Raw genomic sequence first — 26,726 nt, 5'->3', positions numbered from 1 at the left:
CAAAGAAACTATGAGTCTTTAAACACACAGAAATGCATCCCAAAGTTTCCTAGAAGCAGAGGTGAAATTTTGGGTTAATGCTTCTTAGCAGTCAAAGCCAAAAGGAAAACAAGATCCATTAGAAAAATTTTGTGGGGGCGCCTGGGTGGCTCAGTCAGTTAAGCATCTGACTTTGACTCAAGTCATGATCGTGCGGTTTGTGAGTTTGATCCTCACATCGGGCTCTGTGCTGACAGCTCAGAGCCTGGAGCCTGCTTCAGATTCTGTGTCTCCCTCTCTCTCTGACCCCGCCCCCGCCCCCCCCCCCCCCAGCTTATACTCTCTTTCTCTCAAAAATAAATAAACATTTAAAAAAAAAGAAAAAAAGAAAGAAAAATGTTGGAATTTACAAGATAGAAATGAATAAACACAGCTTTTCCTGATGTAGTTGAAATACTATGTGAAATCCTGGACAACATCCCGTTGGCATCCTAGACTAGACAATATCGGGTTCCATAAGACAATTTCTTACCAGCATCTATCAGTTTCCTAGCTCTACCACAACGAAATACCACAGACTGGCTATCTTCAACAACAGAAATTAATTTTCTTACAGTTCTGGAGGCTAGAAGTCCAAGACTAAAATGTCAGCAGCTTTGGTTTCTTCTGAGGCCTCTCTCCTTGGCTCACAGATGGCCGCCTTCATATGGTCATCCCTCTGTGCACATGTCCCTGGTCTCTCTTTGTCCAAATTCCTTATAAGGACACCAGGCAGGTTGGATTAGGGCCCATTTTGATTTAATCACCTTTAAAGGCCTTATGTTCAAGCACAGTCACATTCTGAGGTACTAGGGGTTAGGTTTTGAATATATGAATGTTGTGTGTGGGAGGACGCAGTTCATTCCCTACTAACAGCGTCCCTTGGTAGAGGGCCAAGGCTTCATTCCATTAATACTAGTAAACGAGGGACCATAGCAAAGTGGTCCAAGCATGCAGATTTCTGAGATCTTCCTCTGTCCAAGGATAAGGAGATTGGGGATATGTAAGGAGACTCAGTAAATATACATTCATCATGGCCCATGAATATTTTTGTTATCAAAGTATCTGCTAAGAATTGATCTTTAGGAGCCTTACCTAAGCCACAGGACCCTGTTTTGCTTGAATAACACCTGGTGTCTACAGCCCCACACTATTTCTGGCCCCTAAAGCCCTCATGGGCCACATAAACTTTAGGTAGGGTGCCAAACTCTATACATGAAGATCTACCTTTTAAGTAAAAGATCAGGAAGGAGTACATAAGACTTTATCTTTGTATTTGCTTATAGATTGTACAGACCATCTGGAAGAAACTGAATTCAGTGGTTATTTCTGCAAGGGGAGGTGGGAACTGGGTGGGCAGGACAAGAATGGGAATGAGACTTTACACTGTATCTTTTTCTTTTTTTGTTTTAATGTTATTTATTTTTGAGAGAGAGAGAGAACAGGTAGGGGCAAAAAAAAAAGGGGGGGGGCGTGGAGCGGAGATAGAGAATTCCAAGCAGGCTCCATGCTGCCAACACAGAGCCCGATGAGGGGCTTCAACTCATGAACTGTGAGATCATGACCCCAAATCAAGAGTGGGACATTTAACTAACTGAGCTACCCAGGTGCCCCTGCCTTGTATCTTTTCTTCGTACAGAAAATACATTTTCTTTTTTGGGCCTCAAGTACACAGAATTGGACTGATTATAATCCCTGGCTCATAACATACTCTCATCTTTGATCTGTGCACAATTACCTTTTGTTTTATTTACATATGCATGCTTTTAATAACATAAAGAATTCATGTGACCCCACCACCTAACCTGAAAATTAGAACATCACCAATACTATATCACCCCGTGTATTCCTAATCCTACCCTCCTCTTCCCTTCAGAAGTGACCACTACCCTGATTTTTTTTTTTTTTTTTTAATCTTAAATAGGCTTCACGCCCATCGTGGGGCTTGAACTCACAACCTTGAGATCAAGAGTCACATGTTCTACCAACTGAGCCAGCCAGGTGCCCCCACTATCCTGATTTTTTAAATATTAGTTATATCCACCTTTTTTTTCCCCCCCATCCACTTTTCTAAACCTGCATTATTTCAAATGATCTATCTTTAGGCTCTTTGGGGTTTTTCACATAGATGTCATATCATCTGCCCTTGGGGATTTTGAAACATTTGACGGCACTATCCACTCAAAAATTAACATAGAATGTTTATAATCTCAGGATTGTTTATTCATACTTCATGGACATTGATGACAAAGGAGGCTAACAAAGCATGGGAGACACAGTAGCTCTTAACTCCAAGTCCTGATGCTAGATAGATAGCCTCCACGGCTATCACATACCATCCTTGCCTGTCTGGTCCCTCTGGGCACTGGGATCCCCGGATACTACACTGCAGAGGATGTGAGAATACCAATCTACTGTAATCTGATGTGGTGTAAAGGTCACCAGGATGATGTTTCTGAGATAACAGGTGTGTCTGCTCTCCTTCCCTTGGCATGTAGCCTTCACCATCAACTACATCCACATGAATATCCTGCCAGGACTGGAGGTGCAAAATGGGGAGAACCTGACCCTGCAGTGCGTCGTGGACATCAGCACCACCTCCCATGTCAAGCCTCAGCACTGGGTGCTATTCTATAAGGATGATGTGCTGTTTCACAACGTCTCCTCCATGAAGAACACGGAGAGTTATTTTATTCCCCAAGCCCGGGTCTGTGATGCAGGGACATATAAATGCACCGTGATTCTGAACAACAAGGAGAAAACCACATTGGAGTACCAGGTGTGGGTGAAAGGTGAGCCCCTGCATTTGAACGTAGCTCAAGTGGATGCAGCATAGTGCACGCGGTAGCAGAATAGAAATTGAATGGAGGGTAACACTGGACCTACCTGCCCATCCGTCACCCTTGTCACTCCTCTGCCTGGCATTTTCCTAACCTGCAAATGTAGGCATTAGACATGCTCCCAATACGCCAGGCTGTTTCTCACCTCCTTGCCTTTGCATACACTATATTCCCTCTCCTGGGAATACCCTTCTTCATCTTCTCCCTCCTTCAAGACTCAACTCAATCATCTCTTCTCTGACACTTTCCCAAGCAAAACCAATCTCCCCCAGGGTCCCGGTCCTTACAGCTCTTATGCAATCTGGACATTCCGTGGCATTTGTATAAAGGCCACAGGCCGAGTGTTCACATTGGATTCTGCAGTCGTTCTGCCTGGAGCCCAGTTTGGGCAAGTCCCTTAGCCTCTGTAAACTTTAAAATTCTCATCAGTGAAATGAAGATAATAATAATACCCAGCTCAGGGAGTGATTGCAAGGATTAAAAGATACCTTCTAGATAAAGTGCTTAGTATAATTTCCAACACATAATTAAGTTCCCCCCAAATGGCAATTACTGTTTCACTCAATTGCAAATGTTTCTCTCACACCTGTCTGCTCTACTGTGAGATTCCCAAGGAAAGAGATGGTGTTCGGTCCGTTTTTGTATTTCAAACAAAGAATCTGGCTTATAGTAGGCACTTAGTAAATGATTGTGAAATAAATTTGGCAGATGAAAAAGGGGAAGTAGAAATGGATAGAAATGTAGAAGTGGGAGGGAAATCATGAGAAATTTGGGTTTTGAGATATAGGATTCCATCCAGTCACTCATTGCTTTACTCCCTCAAGAAGCATTTCCCAAGGCTGCAAGTCAGGAACAAAAACCAGGTGCCAGACATGAAAATGTGTCAAGTCGAGTCCAGCTCTGGTGGCGGTCACTGTCTGGTGGGGAAGAGAGACATTAAAAAAATAATTACAGTCTCGTGGTCATATGATCTGAGGGCCTTGGGAGCACAAAGATGAGAGGCAACAATTCTTCCTAGAGAAGTTAGGGATGGCTTCCTGGAGGAAGGGACTTTGAGTCCAGATACAGAAGATCATGGAGGAGTTTGCTTGATGGTGAAATGGAGCAAGGGCAGAGAAATGGAAATGTCACATGAATGGAAGAGCAGAGGCCGAGAAAGACAAGAGTATCCCAATAGAGTTGCTCTTCAGTGAAATACCCCAACCTTTGGAGTCTTCATTTCCTGTCTTTAAAATAGAGATCACTAGGTAGCAACATGTACCCTTGAAGGTTGTTTTGTTTTGAGGATTAAATGTGATGGCATCGAAGTGTGCTTAGTAACCAAGTATTGAATGAATGAATGAATGAATGCCCATCATGTGTGAGGGGTTCAGCTGGGCCATCCTTAGAAAGGGATAACCCTTTCAGCATATAGAAAGCAGGAAGAACCAGCAGGTAAGAGTTCAAGGGCATTTTCCTTTCATGAGCATACAATCTCTGGCCACATTTTTGGTCAGGCCTTTAGGCTTACTTGGGAGACTATGACATCACCCTCCCCCAGGCCAATTCCCCCATGGGTGTCCTTTGGACAGTCAGGGACATGGCTGGCTAGACATCCCTCAGAGTCGCCAGGGGCAACAGCCACAGGGATGCAGAGCAGCCCTTCTCGTCTCCACTGAGGACAGGGCCTTGCCGGCCAACAGCTCCCAGCACTGACTTTAGTGATAAGGAAAGATTGGCAGGCTGAATTTGGGCAATGTCTGTTGAAAAGAAATGTGCTGGCAGGCTTTAGAAACTTAGGGTGATTTTTCTTAAAACTTGGATGGTTTAATGGATTGTTAGTGAATTGAACCCTGTGCTTCCTTGACAGCGACTGCCATAACGGTCGTTTCTGCATTTTGTGTGCTCACTTTTGTCATCAGAATAGTCATTCACTCTATTGTTACTTCCAATGATAAGAACTGTCACCTATCAGACCCTCATGGGGTAAACGGTTATAAGTGCTTCACACACGTCATTTAAGCCCTGCAATAGCGCTGAGAGCTAAATGTGACCCTTTCCAGGTGCAGACACAGGCCCAGAGAGGCTGAATGGCATGTTCATGCCTTGAAGTTCCTCAGAGGCAAAGCTGGTTAGAACCAAGATCTCATTGACTCCAAAGCTGGCCTCTCTAACTCTTAATTACTATTCAGGTCTTTGAGGTAGACCAGAGGCCATTCATTCATTCATTCATTCACTCAACATGTATTGAGTCCCACTCTGGGCTAGGCTGAGGAACCAATAATGAGTAAGATGTGATCCCTTCCCTTGGGGAGATCAGTGTGAAGCAGGGGAACACCTTTGTAAACAGCTGCCACCACAGGTGAAAACAGCGGTACGAATACAGTGTAGGTCACCTTCCCAAGAGGACAGCCCATGATGTCCGAACTGGGTGCGTTGAAACAAAGATTCAGAAGAGTCATAAGCAACTAGGTGAAGTGGCAAGGTTTAGGATACCAGCTAGTCTGTCTGACTCTCGAGGTGGACCTCATGACCACCAGACCACGGAGCCTGGACAAGACGTCTAGTCTCAGCTAGACCATCCTAGCTCCCCCTCATCTGACCCTGGCTCACCACCTACTGTACCTCTCCCCGTGCCCCTTTCTTTTTTCTAGATGGCCCTCCCGAAAAGTCCATCGTATTCCTTGACACAAGCAGTCCCCGTGCACACGCACCCTGAAATCACTGTCTTTAGCCCCCAACCTCATCTGTTCTTAGCCCCCACCTCATCTGTCCAAATAACAAATAACACTCTTCCTCCAAGATTACTCTCAGGCACTATTCCCTTCTAGAATCTTCTCTGATCCCTCAGGCAAAGAGGGCCTCCTTTTTTCCTGACTGCTTCATCACTCATTATCTCTACCACACATTCTAATGCTTAGTTATTTTCAGCTTCACTTTGTGAACCAGGAGGCGAAGTGTCCTTCCTCTCTCCCACCTCCCACCCCAACTCCTGGCTTTGGAGTTAGACCTGGAATCGAATCTCGGTTCTGCAACTTGCTGGCAAGGAGCTTTTGGATGAAACTTGGACCTCACTGAGCTTCACCTTCTTCAAAATAGGCATACTTTTATCTTTCATGTCCGCCCTGGAGATTTATTATGAGAATTACATGGGGTCATGGATAAAAAGTCTATCCTAGGTTGTGGCTGACAGTCAATAAATTATAACACCAACCACAGTAATGCCTATGGATATGGCTATTTTGTTTTAATTGTATCAGTTGGCAAGACTTGTCTCCCCAGTGGGATTGTAAACTTTGAAAGCACCAACCACATCTGAAACATATTTTATATTTTTCAAAGTAGCTGGTATAGCTCTGGGAACATACTTGCTCAGTAATCACCTGGTAGGTCGCCCTGGGGTTCTGGGAACAAAAGAGAAGACTCTCAGATGGGTCAATCACAGTGGTGCAGCCGAGGTAAGCTTGAATCACTAGATCAAACTGATACTAATGGACTTTCTCTTCCCCCAAAGGAGTGTCCGATCCCAGAGTGACACTGGACAAGAAAGAGGCAATAGAAGGCGGGGTCGTGACGGTCAATTGTTCGGTCCCAGAGGAAAATCCCCCAATATACTTCACAATTGAAAAACTCAAGCTAGATGCAAAAGGTTTCAAGCAAAAAAGAGAAAAAGTTTCTCAGAACCAGAATTTTATGGTGATGGAATTCACAGTGGAGGAACAGGACCATGTCATATTGTTCCAATGTCAAGCCAGGATCTTTTCTGGGACCAATGTGGAGATCTCTAAAGCCATCAAGAGTGAACTGGTCACCGTGACGGGTCAGAGTCCTACTCTCCTTTTCATCACTCTCTGGTTTGCTGGTTGGGATGGGGAGAAAGCCCAGAAGTTGGAAAGGGGCTGGGGCCTTCTGACTGGGCTGCTGTTTTCAAGACTGTTCTTAACCACTTACAAGCCATGCTTTTCAAACTTTTTGACTGCGATATAGTTCAAAAAATTGTGTGTGTGTGTGTGTGTGTGTGTGTGCAAAATTTCCCAAGCAAAAGTTTCACAACTAATCCTTAATGTATGGAGCACTTTGCTATTTTCTATTCTACTCTATTTTGTTTTTTTTTAAACACTGACCTTGACGCAGTGAAATGATGCATTGTGTGATTTGCAGTTTGGAAAACACGGCTTCAAGCCAATATGGGTCAGACACCAGGAAGTGGAGTCTGGAGGGGTTTGGGAGGGAAGGGGGTCCCTATCCCCAGCCTTCGCCTCCCACATTTGAGGAAGGACTCCCCTCTTCTACCCACCCTCCATCACCAAGATGTTGGACAAGTAAGAAGCAGATGAGGTGGCCTGAGGAATGCCCTTCAGAGAGAAAGGAAATAGCAGAGGGAGGCCCGGGCGTGCGTGTCCAGGATGAAAAGAGCTCCAGCACAGGCAGCCTGTAGGATGGCACAAGGACTCGTGAGTAGGGGAGAGTCAAGGGAAGGCATATTCTAGGGCAGTAGCCTCGAGTCTTTTCTATAGGAGCCCCAAAGTTTGTCATGGATACCCTTCTGCTTTTGGTACCTCATTCCATTCCCACCCATCGTGTGTGTGTGTGTGTATATATATATATATGTATATATCATATTTTTCTGATTATAATACATGGTGTGGGTTAAATTTCCAGAATATATGGCACGATATAAAGTATCAAGTGACAATCATTCATAGCACCAATACTTAGAGAATCACTTGTGTTGTCCTAGACTTGCTCTACTGTTATGTTCATGCACACACACAATTTTTGTTTGTTTTTCTTTGTTTTTACAAAAAATGTGACCTGTCAAACATAACTGTTTTGTAACTTTTCCTCAACTTAACAGTATGTTATAGACCTTTGTCCATATCAAGAAATACAGATCTACATCCTTTTAGTGGCATCTCGGAATCCTATTATAGGATTTACCTCATTTACTTAATTTACCTCATTTTTCTAATATAGACTTTTAGGTATTTTCCCAGTTTTTTTGCTCCTTCTTTTTTTTTTTTTTTTTTAAGAGGGAGAGTGAGAGAGCACCTGTGTGAGGGAGGAGAGGGGCAGAGGGAGAGAGAGAGAGAGAGAGAGAGAGAGAGAGAGAGAATCCCAAACTCAGTGTGGAGCCTGATGTGGGGCTTGATCCCACAACCCTGGCATCATGACCTCAGCCAGAATCAAGAGGCGGACGCTCAACTGACTGAGCCACCCAGGCACACTGTCCCCCTTACTCCCTGCCAACCCAGTGTTTTGCTACTAAAACAGTCCTGCAATATACAGACTTATAGCTTGTATACTTCTGTGAGTATTTTTTTCATTATTATTTATAAGGTTGATCCTGGCAGTCAAATTGTTGATTCAAGTGTTTTGTGCATTTTAAATATTGATATATATTGCCAAAGCACTCCTCAAAATGGTTGAACATTTCCATCAAAACTGATGCTACTGTTTATTTTCCCACATCCTTACTCTTACGTAGCATTATCAACATTTTCTTGTTTATGACGATCTGAGACACAGTGATATATCATTGTTCTTGTGATTTATATTTCTTTGGTCTTTACTGAGGTCAAGTATGTTCTTGGTGTTTATTGACTTATTGCATTTCCCCCCATAAACTGCCTGTTTATATACACTTGGCCCATTTTTACTGTTTCTGATTGATTTGTTTGAGCCCTTTATAAATTAAAGGCATTAGCTCTTTGTCAAGTACTATGCAAATATTTCCCTGAGTTTGTCATCTGTCTTTCTTTTATGCTCAGTTTTCAGGCAGAAGCGTTTCATCCTTATTGAATCAAATTTGTCCATCTTTTTCTTTTTTGGCATCTCAGTTTCATGATTCACACCTAAAGCCTATTAAAGATAATTAAAGGAAAAAATGCACGTATGTTTGCTCTTACTGTTTCTGTAGTTTAACTGTTTGCTTGTTTTTTTCTGCGTTTAGATTTCTGGTGCATCTGGAGTTAATTAGGATGTAAGAAAAAAAAAAAAAAAAACCTTTAATGATGATTACCCTTCTCCAGAGGACATTTGTTGAGTATCCTAAAAGATGCCCTTTCTTGTTTTTTAACTTCCATTCAGGGAAGTAGCCTATTTTTTTTCTTTTTTTTGAATTTTCATTTAAATTCTAGTTAGTTAACATGCAGTGCAATATTGGTTTCAGGAGTAGAATTCAGCGATTCATCACTTACATACAACACTCAGTGCTCATCACAAGTGCCCTCCTTAGTACACATCACCCATGTAGCCCATCCCCCCTCTCCCATCTCCCTTCTCTATTGTTAAGAGTTTCTTAAGATTTGCTTCCCCTCCTCTCTTTTTTTCCTTCCCATATGTTCATCTGTTTTGTTTCTTAAATTCCACATTGGAGTGAAATCATATGGTATTTCTCTTTCTCTGACTATTTTGCTTAGCATAATACTCTCTAGCTCCAGCCATGTAATTGCAAACAGCAAGATTTCATTCTTTTTGATGGCTGAGTAATATTCCGTGTGTGTGTGTGTGTGTGTGTGTGTGTGTGTGCGCACCACATCTTTTTTTCTTTAACATTTATTTATTTTGAGAGAGAGAGAGTGTATGTGTGCGTGCGTGAGCAGGAGAGGGGGAGAGAGACAGGGAGAGAAAGAATCTCAAGCAGGCTCTGCACTGTCAGCTCAGAGCCCATTGTGGGGCTTGATCCCACTAACTGTGAGATCATGACCTGAGCAGAAATCAAGAGTCAGACGCTTAACCAACTGAGCCACCCAGGTGCCCCTATATGCCACATCTTGTTTATCCATTCATCGTCGATGGACATTTGGGCTCTCTTCATAGTTTGGCTATTGTTGATAATGCTGCTATAAGCATTGGGGTGCATGTCATCCTTCAAAACTTTTTGTATCCTTTGGGTAAAATACATAGTAGTACAATTGCTGGATCATAGGATGGTTCTATTTTTAATTTTTTGAGGAAACTCCATACTGTTCTCCAGAGTGGCTGCACCAGTTTGCATTCCCACCAACAGTACAAGAGGGTTCCCCTTTCTCCACATCCTCGCCAACATCTCTTGCCTGTGTTGTTAATTTTAGCCATTCTGATAGGTGTGAGGTGGTATCTCATGGTGGTTTTGATATGTATTTCCCTGATGATGAGTGATATTGAGCATTTTTTCACGTGTCTGTTAGCCATCTGGATGTCTTCTTCGGAAAACATCTGTTCATGTCTTCTGCCCATTTCTTAACTGATTATTTGTTTTTTCGGTGTTGAGTTTGATAAATTCCTTACAAATTTTGGATATTTACGCTTTATCAGATATGTCATTTTTAAATATCTTCTCCAATTCTGTAGGCTGCCTTTTAGTTTTGTTGATTATTTCCTTCATTGTGCAGAAGGTTTTTATCGTGATAAGGTCCCAATAGTTCATTTTTTTGCTTTTGTTTCCTTTCATTCCCACGACAGCAGACTATTTTTTTTTTAATGATAGCTATTTATTGTGAAGTTAAATCACTTTGCGGTAAAAAACTAGCAAATTAGGGGCACCTGGGTGGCTCAGTCAGTTAAGCATCCGACTTTGGCTCAGGTCATGATCTTGCTGTTTGTGGGTTTGAGCCCTGCATCAGGCTCTGTGCTGACAGTTCAGAGTCTGGAGCCTGCTTCAGATTCTGTGTCTCCCTCTCTCTGCCCTTGCCCTGCTTGTGCTCTCTCTCTCAAAATAAATAAACATTAAAAAAATTTTTTTTAAAAAGACAAGTGAATGAAAGTATATCACTCTAAATTCACTTTTGGCTTCATTTTGCATAGTTGGCAATCTGTGTGTGTACTCTAATGCTCTACAATTTTTTTATTTGTGGAAGCAAAGGCTTATCCCTACTTCTCTTACCATCTCCTGATGATCCCACACCCTGGTATCTGACCAATATTTTATTAAAACAGTGTTTTTCAAGCTGCATGAGTCATGTAATCAATTTAGTCAGTCACAGCCAGCATTAAAAAAAAAAAAATAGAATAGACCAGAAATCAGTTTGGGGGGTGCATATCGTTATTTAAATATGCATTTCCATGAAATGTCACAGTTTACATCATTGTCACTTTAGAAAACTGTGGAATATTTGTGCTGAAATGCCATGGTTCCATGAAACTATGTGAGAAAAGCCTAGAAAATCCTTGGTGGGCAGGGGCAAGAGTCTGTTTCCAATGCTCTGATGATTTTTGAGGTCATTTGAAGAGGATTCTGCAGATGAGATCTAGGGAAGGTGGTTTTGGCTTTGGGAAGGTCAAGGGGGATTACAGCTAAGAAGGCTGAAGTTGCAAGAATGAGTGAGAAGCATCAGAGCAATTTAGGAGAAGGTTTTTAAGGGAAAATATTGAATTTGTTTAATTAATAAGGAAGAATAGTGTTGGCAACAAAAAAGATCACAAAAGGGGAGGATGTAAATGCCTCTTCCACTCACTCAGCTTTGAACCTGAGTCCAACCAGCTTGTCCTCTTCTTGTAGAATCCTTCTCTAATCCCAGATTCCACATCAGCCCCAAGGGAGTGATCACAGAAGGAGATCAGCTCAACATTAAGTGCACCATTCAAGTGACACACCTGGTGCAGTCATTTCCAGAAATCATAATCCAGAAGGACAAGGCGATTGTAGCACACAAGACGCATGGCAATGAGGCCACCTACTCAGTGATGGCCATGGTGGAGCATAATGGCAACTACACGTGCAAAGTGGAAGCCAGCCGGATATCCAAGGTCAGCAGCATCGTGGTCAACATAACAGGTAGGGCTGCTGCTGGAGGATGTGTGAATATGGTAGGCTCAAGCAGCCCCTGTGCTGGAATCCAGAATGGCCAATGAGAGCGGATATTTCTGCTCCTGCTTGTCTGAATGAATGTACTCAGGTGGGGGCATGGTGCTCAAGGGGAAAAGTCAATGCAGAGTCAGTAAGCAGTTAGCTGTGGTGGTTGAGGGTGCAAGTTCTGACATCAAATCCCAACACTGCCACCCACTACTTCAGTGACCTTAGGTGAATTACTCAGCTTCTCCTTGGCACAGCTCTATGAGATGGGGATAATGACAGCACTCACCTGTAGGACTGTCTCAATGATGAAATGACATGACTCTGCTATAAACAGCCTCATACAGAATAAGCACTCTGTGTGAATGTTAGCCAGTGTGTCTGCTATTATATTTATCTTTCCTCTGTGCCAGGCACTATGCTAGATCCCAGACCCAGGTCCTAAGACTGGGTCAGGAGTGAGAAAGCATTAGCAAATTCAAGAACAATAGCAACAATTCCCTTTTGTTGAAAACTCTATGACTGGTTTACATACATTTGCATTTCACGCTCATAACAATGCTGTGAGATAAGGATCATGATTCTGGTTTTATGGGTGTGGAAACTGAGGCTGAGATGTTAGGTAACTCACCCCAGTGATTATAGGGTTACCAAGTGGCAGAACAAGAGTCACCCCAGGCCCATTTGACTTTCAAACCCATGCACTTAAAAGTTCTATTGGACTCCTTTCCCCCTTTCCTGGCTTTACTTCTCTCCATAGCACCTATTACCAAAAAAATATATTCTATCTCTTCCTGTTTATTGTATGTATCCAGGCATTGGAATGCAAGCCTATGAGACTAGGAATGTTACCCATTTTATCCAGTGCTATGTCCTTAACACCTAGAATAGAGCCTGGCACATAGTAGGACTTAAATACATATTTGTTGGATGAATGAATGAACATTGGACCACTGTGTTTCAGAGGGGAGAGAGAGTCAGCACTTCGTGGTTGCCATGTGAAGGTATTCATTCATTTCTTCATTTACTGAAAGCCTTCTATGTGTAAAGCACTGAGTGTAGTCACAGGGACAGTCCACAGTATCATAGGAAAGTTGTCAACTACCCAACTGGGTGATTGGCATATGTGTTGGATCCCACTGGTCTATAGTGTGTACTAATAACTTAGTTTATTATTGATAATGATAAATATCTTGATGGTACATGATATTTTTCGCTGATAAGACATGTATTATCTCATTAGAGAAAAGTTTTCAATTCAACAGACATTGAGTACCATCCGCATGCTGGGCAACTTATTGGGGATAGACAGCTGCCTAAGGTCAGGCTTTGCTCCTGACAAACTCACAGACATAAATAGACTATTTGAATGCAATGCAATGAGCAAGTACAACCAAGGGATGGACATACTACTGTGAGAGCAACAGGGACCCTGTGGCGGACCAACTGACGGTTGCATCAGCCAGAGCAGCATCTTTACCCCTCAGGCCAGGCTACTTTAGGAAAGCATAAAGCATCATTGGACCCTAGGATACTACAGTTGTAGGTGATCACCTACACCCAGAAGTCTGTATTGGGTGGGGTATATAAGCCATTCAGTAGATCAGTCTCCCTGGCCCAAGATAACAGAGTGTTACACACAGCCTGCCCTTTCTGTCCTTTTAGCCTGAGTGCTCTGTGATCCTGAGCTCTGCCCTTTCCACCCAGAGCTAACTGAGCCACACCAGGGCTGGCAGGCAAGTACCCTCATGTTCAAGTTCCACCAGGCCTTTGGAAAGGTCTCCAGGCCCACTGATGCATCTAGTGATCCATGCCCCTGTTGCCATCAAGCTTCACTGTCAATGGCTCTATTGAGTGATGTTAGCAGCTCACAATAGATTTATGAAAATAAAAGTCATTGAATTAGTCATTTGTCTTTGGATAGAAAAGACACCTTCGTCCCCCACTGTCTACCTTTTCAGATCTGTTCTGTCACCAGGTGTTGTAGGTCTTTCAGCTCTGTTCTGTCTTCTTGTCTCGATAATCACACCCTAACACTGGCCCTCACACCAGGATTACCTATTGCAGGGGTTTCCTGGAGTATCTCTGTTCCAGTTCATTCTTCAACCAGCTATAGGAGAGGCCCTCCTAATATGATCCCTATTTGACATCACTGTTCATGAGCTTCAACCCTGAATGGTCATGATCCTTCACTTTGACCCCATCCCCTTCCCAATGTCCCTCCCACTCTCCCTGGGCCACTCTTTCCCCTCGGCCACTGAAAAACTTCTGTTGTCCTTAAAGACCAAACCCCAGATCTCCCTCGGGGGTCCGCCAGGACAGTTCCATGGTCACACCTTAATTCCTATCACACTCGGTTTCCATCTTTATGTCAGTAGTCACTACAAAGGTCTAGAGTCTGCCATCACCACTTTGGGTAAGCTCTTGAAGGACCAGATCTGTGGCTCAATTCACCTTACATCATTGACACTTAGCACAGACTGGCACGTTGGAGGAGCTCAGTAAGTGTTCATTCAACAAGTGAATAAAAGACTAATTCTTATTAGTCTACGTGATGGTCCTGCTGGTCTGTTACATTACCTGCAAATGGATCATTTACAAGTGGACTATTATTTCCTTACATTTCATTCCTACAAACCATCTTGCACCTACTTCTGAAAGATGGTTTCTATTTTTCACATTTTCGTTTACATATTTTTTTTTAATTTTTTTTTCAACGTTTATTTATTTTTGGGACAGAGAGAGACAGAGCATGAACGGGGGAGGGGCAGAGAGAGAGGGAGACACAGAATCGGAAACAGGCTCCAGGCTCTGAGCCATCAGCCCAGAGCCCGACGCGGGGCTCGAACTCACAGACCGCGAGATCGTGACCTGGCTGAAGTCGGACGCTTAACCGACTGCGCCACCCAGGCGCCCCCCGTTTACATATTTTTAAATAGTGAGTCATTGCTTTGGAATTTTTTTGCTGAGTGATTTTTTTCACATTTTTTGGTATCTGTCCACTGGGATTGTAAAGGCTTTTAGGATGTCAGTTTCTTTGGTTTCTTTTTCCCATTCCTAAACTAGAGCTTTTGATGGTGCTAGGAAAACAGATAAGTCAATGCTTATGTGGAAGGAAGGATGGAATGTGTCTTAATAAAACATAGATTAATTATTGGACTACCACCTTACTTGAAGTTTTATTTTATCCCTTGTTGAGGAAACTAGGAAGGCATTGGGGATTGATTTTGATGGAAATAACTCCTATAGATAGCTACTTAACATCAATGACAATGACAGTGTTGATTTGTACCTCCCAAAAACCTGTATGGCAGGTAAATTTAGAACCAAATGTAGAATTTGATTCCCTGACTCCTGGATGCACTCTCAAGCCTCTAGCCCAAGAAGCTTTCCAAAGAGGGACTTTGGGTCTCAGTTCCTTTCTCAATATGAAGATAGTTTCAAAAATTACTGACTTCGTCCTTCTGCATCACAGGGAATAATCTTGAAGCCAGCGTGCATTTGCTTACATGAAGGACCACTGCACAGTGGTTAAGTAGTTAATTAGTAATTTTCCAGTAGCTGAAATTAAAAACATAGTCCATGACTATGAAATCTTGGTGTATTTCAGGGAATATTCAAATAAGATGACAAGACTTCTTAAAAGTCAGCTTCTGTCTTTATTGCTGTTGACATCCAACCTCAACTATGGTGCTAGTGACTCCTTAAAGTGGCATAGAATGTTACAGCTTACAAAGTACGCAACCTCAGGTGTTATCTTCTCTGTGGGAAGTGCTAGAGGGATGGTGACCAGCTGCCACTTCTCCCCAACCTCATGCTCTCTGCATCAAGCCTGCACTTCATCCTTCTTGCTGCCAGTCCAGGCTCTCAGTCCCATCCATTCTCCCTCCAGATATCTCCCTTTAATAACACACATCTGATGTCATTCCCCCAAGCCAAACTCTCCATGGTTCCCATTGCCCCAGGATACAATTCACACTTGTTTAGATGGTTCTCAAGGTCCTTCAAGATCTATAGGTCTTCCTCTGGCCGCTTCTACTCCCACTAAGTTCCAGGACTTTCAGGTGCTCCAACTTCCTGCCAGGACTTGCATTGGCTCTTCTCTCTGCTTAGAACACTCCCTGTTTGCCTGGATAGTTCCTGTAAGAGTCCTTTCCTGATTCCCCGAGCCTAGGTTCAGCTATCCCCTCCATGGGCTCTCCTGCAAATAACCATGTCTGAATCACCCACTAAACGTAAGCACTTGGAAGTCAGGGACTTTTTTTTTTTTTTTCACAGCTATCTCTGATGCCAAGCAAGGTACCCAGTACAGAGAAAGTGTGTACTAAATACTTATGAAATAAAGCATATAAGTGAATGAATACCTGGGTGGATGCATGAATCATCACTGCTGCATTACACAGTGAAAAACTTTTCTAATTCATTTTTATGAAATAAATTGGATTAACAAAGGTAGAAAACCTGCCATTGCAATCCCAGGCAAAGAATGAACTCTAACTCTTGAATTGTGTGATTATCGGGTTTCATGAGAAGCTAAAGAGAAATTTCTGCCACAAGTTTGGGGATTGGCTCTGACAAAAGCAGCTGGGTCAAGGGTCTCTCTGGAAGGGGGCTGCGGGAGTGGTGCCCGGAAACGTCTCACCTCCTTCTACTCACTGGTCTTCCAGAGCTGTTTTCCAAGCCGAAGCTGGAATCTTCCGCCACCCGCCTGGATCACGGTGAAAGCCTGAACCTGTGGTGCTCCATTCCAGGAGCACCTCCAGCCAACTTTACCATCCAGAAGGAAAACACGATTGTGTCACTGTCTCAAAATTTCACCAAGATAGCCTCAGAGAGGGACAGAGGGACATACACCTGCAACGCAGGCATTGGCAAGGTGGTCAAGAAAAGCAACGCAGTCCAGATAACTGTGTGTGGTGAGTAGATCCTCGCTGGCTCAGAGAGTCTTGGGGTGGAATGAGAGAAAGGCAATTTATCACCAGCTGCCACCCTCTCCAGTCTGAAGGCAGATCAGACTAAGACAGGGTAACAACTTGGGGGTAAGAGGAAGCAGTGATATCAAGAGACCAAACAAGGGTGTATTCCTTCTTGGAGGACAGGAAAGAGGCGGTACAAAGAAAATGTTGGCAAAAATCAAGTTCATGGCTTTATTGTGGCTGCATGCTGTTGATGGGGCTGAGTTGGCAAGATTCTGGCTGCTGGAACAGGCACCCTCTAAAAGGTCAGGGAGGAATCACTGCTTACTCAACACTAAATTTTAGGATCTCAATTCCATATCCTGATCCATATCCTGGCTGACCAGCAGGGCTGGGACTCCTGGTGGGCCGAACATAGGTACCAGAACCACCTACGGCTGTGCTTCTCAGAGTGACTGTGCATGCAAAACCCAGTTAGAACACAGGTCCGGTTGGAGCCAGATTCCACATCTCTAACTAGATAGAGCCTTGGGGATGCTGGGTCCTGAACCACCCTCTGAGTAGAGGGGTCTAAGTGAATGGAGAGCTCTGGTCAAGGTGTCACAGGCTCTGTTGTTATTCAGTCACTGTCCTTCAGTTTACCCTGTGGCTGTGGTTTTAGCCAGCCGAGATTTTAGTCTCAACTCAATGAGGATTGTAGTCTATTGTCAACTCTCTCATCATGGAAATCCAAAGGAAATAATGCAAGAGACAAATGTGGGCCATTACATTTTCCTTTTCTCTGTTGTTCTTGGAAGGAGGTCATTTCATTTTATAAGCTTTATAAATAAGTGAACTTCTAAATAAGGACCTAGTAGAATTCTTGCTTCTTGGGGCATGCAGTTTATGATCAGGAGAGGCTGAGGCACTGAGGATTTGTTTTCAAATAAAATCTGTTTGGTACTTGTTATATTTTTAATGAATTTCCTTATATCTTTTCTCAATATAACTGCCACAACATATGGATGTGTGTGCATGTGAGATGCATGGAAATATAAAAATGTATTTATTTATTTATTTTTTATATTTTATTTTTGAGACAGAGAGAGGCAGAGCATGAATGGGGGAGGGTCAGAGACAGAGGGAGACACAGAATCTGAAACAGGCTCCAGGCTCTGAGCTGTCAGCACAGAGCCTGGCGCGGGGCTCGAACTCACAGACCGCGAGATCATGACCTGAGCTGAAGTCGGCCGCTTAACCGACTGAGCCACCCAGGTGCCCCTATAAAAACGTATTTAGGGGGATGTCATGTTTTTCTTGAACTTGTGTCATCCCTTTTTATTGATAGCATTCATTTCCGCCCTCCGTCCTCATCTCACACACACACACACACACACACACATTACTTGCCAATCTTAAAGGAGTCCTATAAAGGTAGATAAGGCAGGTAGGCATTTAAAATTATAGTAAATGTGCCTAGGGGGGCGCCTAGGTGGCTCAGTTGGTTGAGCATCCGACTTTGGCTCAGGTCATGATCTCAAGGTTCATGAGTTCGAGCTTCACATTGGTTGTCTGCTGTCATCACAGAACCCACTTCCGATCCTCTGTCTCCCTCTCTCTCTGCCCCTCACCTGCTCATGCTGTCTCTCTCAAATAAATAAATAAACTTAAATAAAATAAAATAAATTATAGTAATGTTAGAGTTTGGAGAAGGACCCTCTTAGGCTGGATGTTTTGTTTCTGCTTTCAGTCGTCATTCAGGTTTTCTCTCTCTCTTTCATTCTAGAAATGCTCTCCAAGCCCAGGATTTTTTATGACTCCGGCCCTGAGGTGATAAAAGGACAGACCATAGCAGTCAGTTGCCAGTCCGTAAATGGAACCACACCTATTAGCTATCACCTTGTAAAAGCAAATAGCATTTTGGAGAGTTGTAACATGGACTCCAATGAGCCTGCGGTATTCAAAGACAAGCCAACAAAAGATGTAGAATACCAATGTATCGCAGATAATTGTCATTCCCATACTGAAATGATCAGTGAAGTTCTGCGGGTCAAGGTGATAAGTAAGTTGCATGATCTTGAGTTCAAGCCCCACATTGGTCTGTGTGCTGTCAACGCAGAGCCCACTTCAGATCCTCTGTCTCTCTTTTTCTGCTCCTCCCCCCTCACGCTCTTTTAAAAATAAATAAACATTAGAAGAAGAAGAAGAAGAAGAAGAAGAAGAAGAAGAAGAAGAAGAAGAGGAGGAGGAGGAGGAGGAAGAAAAGAAAAAGCTAATGCAGAATGCCAAGTGAAACTGTTGGTTTAAACTGGGTCAGCATTAGTGGCTGACATTTACTGACCCCGGCTATGTGCCCACCCCTGTGTGAAGTATTGTAGTAAATTATCCTCATTAATACTTACAATAGCCATGAAAGGCCCATGATCATTATCCTTGTTTTATGATGAGACAACTAAGGCTTAGGACAAACAGCTGGTGGGCAATGGGACTGGGAATTAAGGCCAGGCAGCGTCGCTCCTGAAGCCGGCTTGCCACCACCCCTTTGTACTTTATCAGGAGAGATGCTGTCGAATCAGGCTGCACCCTCTGGGATCTGCCTTTGTGGTGGAACCCCACCCTCCCATCCGGGGCCTGGTCCTCCCTTTTTGTGGGAGCAGCAGCTCCGTGGTCTAGTGACCCACTGTACTCTTCAGGGAGGTGATTCATGGTCAGATGCCAGTGTGCTGACCAGTCAATTCTCACACCGATGGGAAGGTCTACTTGGGAAGACAATTGAGGATCAAAATTTCAGTAATTAAACATGGAAAATATACAGGGGAGGACATCGAGTTCTGCTTGGATCTGCTGGGAATGAGAGGCCGGCACGACTTCCAGGTGGAAATGCCCAGGTCAAAATCCAGACCTGGAATTCAGGGGAGTGATTGGACTAGAGCTATATATTTAGGCATTAAATGCCACATGTTTACGTGTTAAATGCACAAACAGAAGCTATAATGTGGGTGAAATCACCAGAAAGGAGAGTGGAGATGGAAAGCTGAGGACTGAATTTTGCAGAAAGTCCATATTTAAGGAGCAAAAGGAAGAAAAACTAGTGAAAAAAGAGGGAGTGACAGGTGGGAAGGTAAGAGAATCTGGGCAGTGAGACATCACCGAAGCCCCAGAAGAAGCTGGGTAGCAGTTGAGGCCACAGGTGGGAAGGTTAGATGGGAGCCTATTAAAGGCTGGATTTAATCTGCTGGAGACTCAGGGATGGGCTAGTCAGGGGATTGGTGACCTTTGGGGTTTCTTCAAAACCAGAGATAGAGGGCAGTTTCCGAAGCAGAGGACTGAAAGTCAGATGTCAGGAGTAGCGAGAATGTGGGAAAACGAGGAAGTGAGAATGATTGGTTTAGAACATCTATAAAAGGAAAAGGAGAAAACCAAGAATAACTAAAGGTGGTGGATCAAGATTATTCGTTCATAAGATCTGGAAATGCCATGCATCTTTGTAAGCACAGGGAGGGAAATCTCTCTCTCTCTCTCTCTCTCTCTCTCTCTCTCTCTCTCTCTCTCATACACACTCACACAGAATAAAAATCAACAGGACACAGAGGTTAATCATATCTTCAGGCTAAGTGTGGAGTAATACTTGAGGTGCTAAGTGAGGGGATGCGTCCATAGCATCTTGTGTTTAAAAAACACGTGGGGACAGGAGGCATCTGTTGCTGCCCTTATGGGCTAAGGGGGAGGAGAGGCTCTGAAGAATGTGGTATTGATGGGGCAGGGAGGGTGGTGGGAATGAACTGAGTAAAAGGATCCCAGTGTTGGTCACAGTGCAGCAGCAGGACAGCCATGGGCAGTGCTGTGTCATGTTCATTCCCTTGTGACTCCCCCGGTTCTCAGTGCTGTCCCTTTCTCTGCCTTTCAGCCCCTGTGGATGAGGTCAAGCTCACTATCCTGCTGAATGAAGAGGTGGAGTCTGGGAAGGAGGTTGTGCTTCGGTGCTCCGTGAATGATGCCTCTGGTCCCATCACCTACAGGTTTTACAGAGAAAAGGAGGGGAGTCCCTTCTACCAGATCATCTCAAATGATACCTATGCCATTTGGCACAAGGAGAAGGCTAGCAAGGAACATGAGGGACAATATTACTGCACAGCCTTCAACAGAGCCAACCTTGTTAAAAGCAATCCCCAAAGCAACATACTGACAGTCAGAGGTGAGTCAGGGTCTCAACAGTGAGATATAGTGTGGTTTCCAAGAGCAAAGCCAAAGTCTCACCCCTTGTAAGAGGAAATGGGTGGCTGTTTAGCTCATTTCACTGAGGGTTGAGAGACCAATGTTCTCAAGGTTCTTTTATTGCAAGTGACAGACATGCACCCAAATTAAATATAGAAGAGGAATTGGTTATTATAAAAATTAGAAATTTCTCATATAATCGTAACTCCAAATTCTTGGTAGAGAGATATCAACTGGCCTGTCTTGGGTCAAATGTCCACCCATGGACCACCTGTGGCCAAGAGGAATGGGTCATGCAGAAGGGACATAGTTTCAGGAGCCCACCAATGTGGGTAGAGGTGGCTTCCTAGTGAAGGAGAAGGGATGAATAGACCCCCAAAAAGTAATCTACTTCAGTCCAATGGTCCTTTAAGACCATAGCTGTAGCAAAAACCAAACCAAAAAAAAAAAAAAAAAAAACACAAAAAAACACAAAAAACAACATTTCTGCACCAGCTATGAACACAAGAGTCCTTTGGAGGTAGATGCTCATGCAAGATGCTGGTTACAAGGACTATAAAATTCAGTCTTATTTGTTGCTTAAATTTGATATTATTTCTTGTTGACAGAGGAAAAACCTGTGTGTGTGTGTGTGTGTGTGTGTGTGTGTGTGTGTGTATGTGTGTGCGCGCGCGTGTGTGTGCGTGCGTGTGTGTGTTTCTTTCTTCATTTCCAGTCTTTCTTGCCCCATGGAAGAAAGGACTTATTGCCGTGGTTGTCATCGGAGTGATAATTGCCACCTTGATACTTGGAGCCAGATGCTGTTTTCTGAAGAAAGCCAAGGGTAAGTACAATTCTTTCACTGCATTCTGGCAGGTCGCCCTGGCCAGGAGAAACTGGCCATGGATGTGAAATGCTTCAGCTTCATGGAGAGCTGGTGTTCTGCCCCAGCGGGAACTGAGGAGACAATTGTTTTTCTCCTTGGGGGGGGGGGGGGGAGTCACCTTGATAACCAAAGATTTGAGCTACAAAGCTTTTATTGCCCCTTGGATTTAGCTAGGCACACGTGAATGCAATGGTTCTTCTGGGACAACCCAGAAAAGATGAATCTGGAAGATTGCATCTACATGTGATCAGAAGAAGCTGTTTCTGTGGATTTGGCCACACCTAGTCCTGCAGTTGGTAGAGTGGGTTGTGAGTGCTATGGAGACACGCCCCCCCCCCCCCCCACACACACACACTCAATGCCTCCCAATTAATCTGCCACTTGTGCCATGATTTCTACCCTGTGCTTGAGGTTAACCATGCACGGAAGGGAAGCCAGGATCACCCACTGACCCTCAGAAATCAGAGTCAGCTAGCCTGAACTCAAGGAAAAGGGCACAGTCCCAGTAAATTCTGCAAAAATGTTTGTGGGGTAAGGCTACTACCTGGGATGGGTGGGGGCAGATGGATGAGGTGGGGCCCTGGGCTTTTTCTGGAGCAAGAAAGTTGCCACCCTTCTGGGAAGACGGGCTCCAGAACCAACCCCTTCCTAAGGTTGACCCTGGCCTTGGTCTCAGGCCAGCTTGGAATTAGAAGCAGAAGGATTGACGTCACTTTTACTTTTTGAAATCTTCTTGAATCAAAGCGATAATTGCCTGTATATCTGGCTTATCTGGTTCCTTTATCATTATCTTCATCTCAATCACATTCCACTAAGGAAAATCGCTCCTGGCTAAAACAGTCAAAATGTCATATTCCTGAAGGAAATGTGAAATCTCTCAGTATAAGAGCAAGAAAAGACTTACTTTATTTATTTTCTTCTCTTTTAAAGGCAGGAACAGATTTGGCTTTCTTTTCTCTTTTTATGGGTATTCAGCCTTCAAGAAAGTCAAATATGGTCAAGATGAGTGTTCCTATCTGGTATGGACATGGCTATTTTATACTGACTTTGGATTTTCTCTTTCTCTTTTAAAGCCAAGCAGACGCCAGTGGAGATGGCCAGGTCAGTGTGCGTATTTGGAAGAGACGTGGGTGGCTCTGTAGACATGTGGAAACTGTAGGGAAATTCTGGTCATCAGGAATTTTTTCTTGGGAAACTCAGAAAAATAAGGTCTTAGGTGTGAGTAGTGGAGGTGTGCGTGCATGCGTGTGTGTGTGTGTACGTGTGTGCATGCTTGTGTGTTTGTCTCCGTGGAAGATTGCCAATCGCCCTTCCCTGGGAAAGAATGGCCTTATTCTGAGGCCATGTCCTTCCGACACTCTTACCTGTCAAATCCCCTTTTCCTTATGGAATTATACTGACGGTAGAGGGAATTTTTAGAATTTACTTTCTTGGTAAAATAGAGTTGGCCTAAAAAAAAAATGGTTGTAATCATTTTACTGTTTTTGAAACCTCAAATCCAAAAGTATGGAAATGATAGCTCTGATGGTTCTGGAGAAAAACAGTAGCACAGGCTGAAGAACTCAGAGGGGTGGGATTCGCCTGATAAAGGCTGCCTGCAGTTCAGGTTCCCCTTGGCGCTGACATTTATTTTAACGGCGAAAAGTTTTTGTCAAATAAACTTAGAGCTGAAAACAATGTTAGCTTTCCACAGGAGAGGGTAAAGTTTTTGTAACTGCAGAAAACTCTTTAAAAAAGAAAAGAAAAAGAAAACTCTTCCTGGTTTTCTCATGATCTTTCCTTGGTTATTTTATTAGTTTGAAGTTAGAGCCAAAAAAAAAAAAAAAAAGTCATCTCTTCTTTACTTTTTAAATTTCATTTTAAGGCCAGCAGCGCCACTTCTGAATTCCAGCAATGAGAAGATGTTGTCAGATCCCGATACCGAAGCCAACAGACATTACGGTACAGTCTTGGTTTCCCGTAGTTGCTAAGCGTTTTCCCCAGCTGGCTACACACTCCCCTACCGGTCTTAGAAGCAGAATGTGTAGGTAATGGGGTTCAAGTTGGAAGGGAAGCCCTGTCCTCAAGCAGGGGCACTTAATCCAATCAGTCATGGAAGGGTGAGTTGATAAATAAACCAAAAACTTCGGAAGACAGGCAGAACATTTTATCCTAATTTTACCATCTTCTAAACATCCCAGGGAATGTGGAGGATAATTGTAATGCCATGGATACCCATCCTGGGTTATCTTCCAAAACTTTGAACAGTGCCCAAGTATAATCATTATCCTTTTGTTAGAGAAGAGACCAGTTACCAAATTAGGGCACTGGTAAAACATCTTCTCGGATGGAATTGTTTATTACAAGCACAAGACAGTTTCCTTTCAAACTTTGCCACAATTAATTAAAGTATTTCTCAGATAGTGGAGGCATTAAAAAAAAATGTTACAATAAAGGAATGCATGCTTAGAGGCTGAGTGAAAGCTTGAAAGTCAGCTCAGTAGGGTGGGGAGCCAATCCCTGGAGTTCTTAATCCCATTAAGTCTAGGAGAAAATTGCTCAAGCCTTTGAAGAAGGGCGCCAGCCACTTCCCAGAGGGGGGTATAATTATATCACGCAAGACATCCTGTCCCAGACCACGTTGGGGGCAGTTTTCTTTATCAGCAGGTCTGAGAATAGAATGCTCATGTTCTTTTCTAATTGTGTAAGTGTTTCACAAGAATGAGAATTTTAGGTAGGATATGCCTTTTACAGGGCATACTTGAGAAACATGTTTTAAGAATTGAGCAATTCTTATAGTACCAAATCAAACCTTTAAAAAGTCAATAAAACGGCCTGGTTGGCTCAATCGTAGAGCATGCAACTCTTAACCTCAGGGTCATGAGTTCAAGCCCCACATGGGACGTGGAGCCTACTAATTAATAGTCAAACAAACAAACAAATAAATGGAAGAACCTGGGAAACTGTATTCCTGAAGGCCATCAAATAAAACAGGAACTAAAGAAAGCACAAAATGTGAGACAATCCTTACTAGAAAGTGAATAAAACATTTGCAATAGCAAAAGCAATGGGCCAATAAAGAGAGAAATAGGCAAATATATCATTTAAGAAACTACATACAGAAACATTAGGTGAATATTTAGTAAAAAGTAATCCAGTGTTATAGAGAAAATACCTTTGTGTGGTTTAAGGGGGATTCTTTTGGTGATTTATACTATTTACACATAAATACATAGACACTTTAAATTAAATGCTAAGAGGTATATTAAAATAGGATTTTCCCCCAAATTTCCAAAATGCAAGAAATACTCTAATTCTTATATTGTCTCTGCATGGATTATTTCACTTTATAAAATATTTTAATAATCACAATAAGTAATTAGTTTTAATACATAATGGAAAATCATATGTTCTTCAGAAGTATTATTTATAACATCCGTAAGAATTATTATTATGTTTTTATTCTTGAGAGAGCATGTAAGCAGGGCAGAGGGAGGGAGAGAGAGAATCCCAAGCAGGTTCTGCACTGTCCGCGTGGAGCCCTGCACGGGGCTTGAACTCACAAACTGTGAGATCATGACTTGAGCTGAAATTAAGAGTCAGACACCTAACCGACTGAGCCACCCAGGTACCCTGAGAATTATTTTTAATAAAGAACAACTTGATTTAAAAAAATGTTAACAATTTTTTTTACCCACTGAGGTGGCAGCCTGAAGGTACCGTAATTTTTTAAACCGTGTTCTCATGCATTCAGTCCTCCGGTTGGAGCAGGCGAGTTTGCTAGTTTCTGGTTATGGACCCCTTCCTTTAGAATTAAGCTTAACCTCAGGGCCCCTGGGTGGCTCAGTCGGTTAAGCGTTGGACTTCGGCTCGGGTCACAATCTGCTGATCTGTGAGTTCGAGCCCTGCACCTGGCTCTGTGCTGACAGCTCAGAGCCTGGAACCTGCTTCTGATTCTCTTGTCTCCTTCTCTCTTTGCCCCTCCCCCACTCACACTCTGTCTCTCTCTCTCAGAAGTAATAAACAAAAAAGGAATTTAGCTTCATTTCTAATGGGGTTGCTCAACGTGAACAATTCTGAATTTTGAACAACCCATAGGCAGGAGTTTTCCTCCCATGGGATGGTAAGCGTGTTCCTGGTGTTAGAAAGAGACCGCACAGTGGGCGGGATGGGGCTGAAGGGAATCCAGAATCAGATACGCTGCTGGTTGCCCACTACACTGAAGAAGTTAGGCCTGACTTCATTTCTTAGTGGCACTAAGTTGTTGTTGTTGTTGTTTTGTTTTTTGGTTTTTTTTTAATTTTTTTTTCTTCAACGTTTATTTATTTTGGGGACAGAGAGAGACAGAGCATGAACGGGGGAGGGGCAGAGAGAGAGGGAGACACAGAACCGGAAGCAGGCTCCAGGCTCCGAGCCGTCAGCCCAGAGCCTGACGCGGGGCTCGAACTCACGGACCGCGAGATCGTGACCTGGCTGAAGTCGGACGCTTAACCGACTGCGCCACCCAGGCGCCCCGTTGTTGTTGTTTTTTAATGTTTGTTTATTTTTGAGAGAGAGAGAGAGAGAAAGACAGAGTGTGAGCTGGGGAGGGTCAGAGAGAGAGGTTAGACACAGAAACCAAAGCAGGCTCCAGGCTCCCAGCTCCCCCCCACCCCCCACGTGGGGCTCAAACTCACAAACTGCGAGATCATGACCTGAGCATAACCTGAGCACTTAACCGACTGAGTTACCCAGGTGCCCCGTGGCACTAAATTTTTTAAACATTATATAAAAAGCTAGAATTTCCATTGCCATTCATCCTAATTGTTATTTTTCAACTAGGTTACAGTGAAGATGTTGGAAACCATGCAATGAAAGCAGCAAATGAAAATAAAGGTAATTATCTAATTTAAAAAAGTTTTTTTAATTAGAAACTTTACGTTAAAAAAGACCCCTAGGGAAAGAGCTAAAACTGTTAAGGCCTGGGGATGTTTCCCCACCTCTCTCAGTGACCCTGTCCCTGGCCACTGTGTATAAATGGAGATGGCTGGTTGCTTTCTCCAAAGATGCTATCTTGTGTCCTTAATGGAAAGTAACCAAAATTCTAGTGGGAAAGAACTGGGTTCTACCTAACAGGGAACTGGCTGATTCAGAATGAGTACTGTAGAGGACCTCCTTTC

At 43.4% G+C, this 26,726-nt stretch overlaps 1 protein-coding gene across 5 annotated transcripts in view; it reads left to right on the top strand.

Moving 5' to 3' along the window:
- PECAM1 (platelet and endothelial cell adhesion molecule 1) overlaps positions 1–26,726 on the top strand; it is a 61,065-nt gene that overhangs the window by 10,207 nt on the left and 24,132 nt on the right. For all 5 annotated transcript variants that reach the window (XM_040452115.1, XM_040452118.1, XM_040452114.1 and 2 more), the window contains 10 exons: positions 2,517–2,810; positions 6,352–6,657; positions 11,320–11,595; positions 16,281–16,529; positions 18,295–18,570; positions 20,416–20,703; positions 21,439–21,546; positions 22,662–22,689; positions 23,453–23,529; positions 26,389–26,442. In XM_040452115.1, coding sequence (XP_040308049.1) covers positions 2,517–2,810; positions 6,352–6,657; positions 11,320–11,595; positions 16,281–16,529; positions 18,295–18,570; positions 20,416–20,703; positions 21,439–21,546; positions 22,662–22,689; positions 23,453–23,529; positions 26,389–26,442 — 1,956 coding nt within the window. The remainder of the gene's footprint in view (positions 1–2,516; positions 2,811–6,351; positions 6,658–11,319; positions 11,596–16,280; positions 16,530–18,294; positions 18,571–20,415; positions 20,704–21,438; positions 21,547–22,661; positions 22,690–23,452; positions 23,530–26,388; positions 26,443–26,726) is intronic.

This window comes from Herpailurus yagouaroundi, unplaced genomic scaffold, assembly GCF_014898765.1.
Source record: "Herpailurus yagouaroundi ecotype Mexico unplaced genomic scaffold, PumYag 206, whole genome shotgun sequence".
Taxonomy (NCBI): Eukaryota; Metazoa; Chordata; class Mammalia; order Carnivora; family Felidae; genus Herpailurus; species Herpailurus yagouaroundi.
Note: the sequence above shows the minus strand (reverse complement) of the source record. Positions and strands in the feature narration are given on the sequence as shown.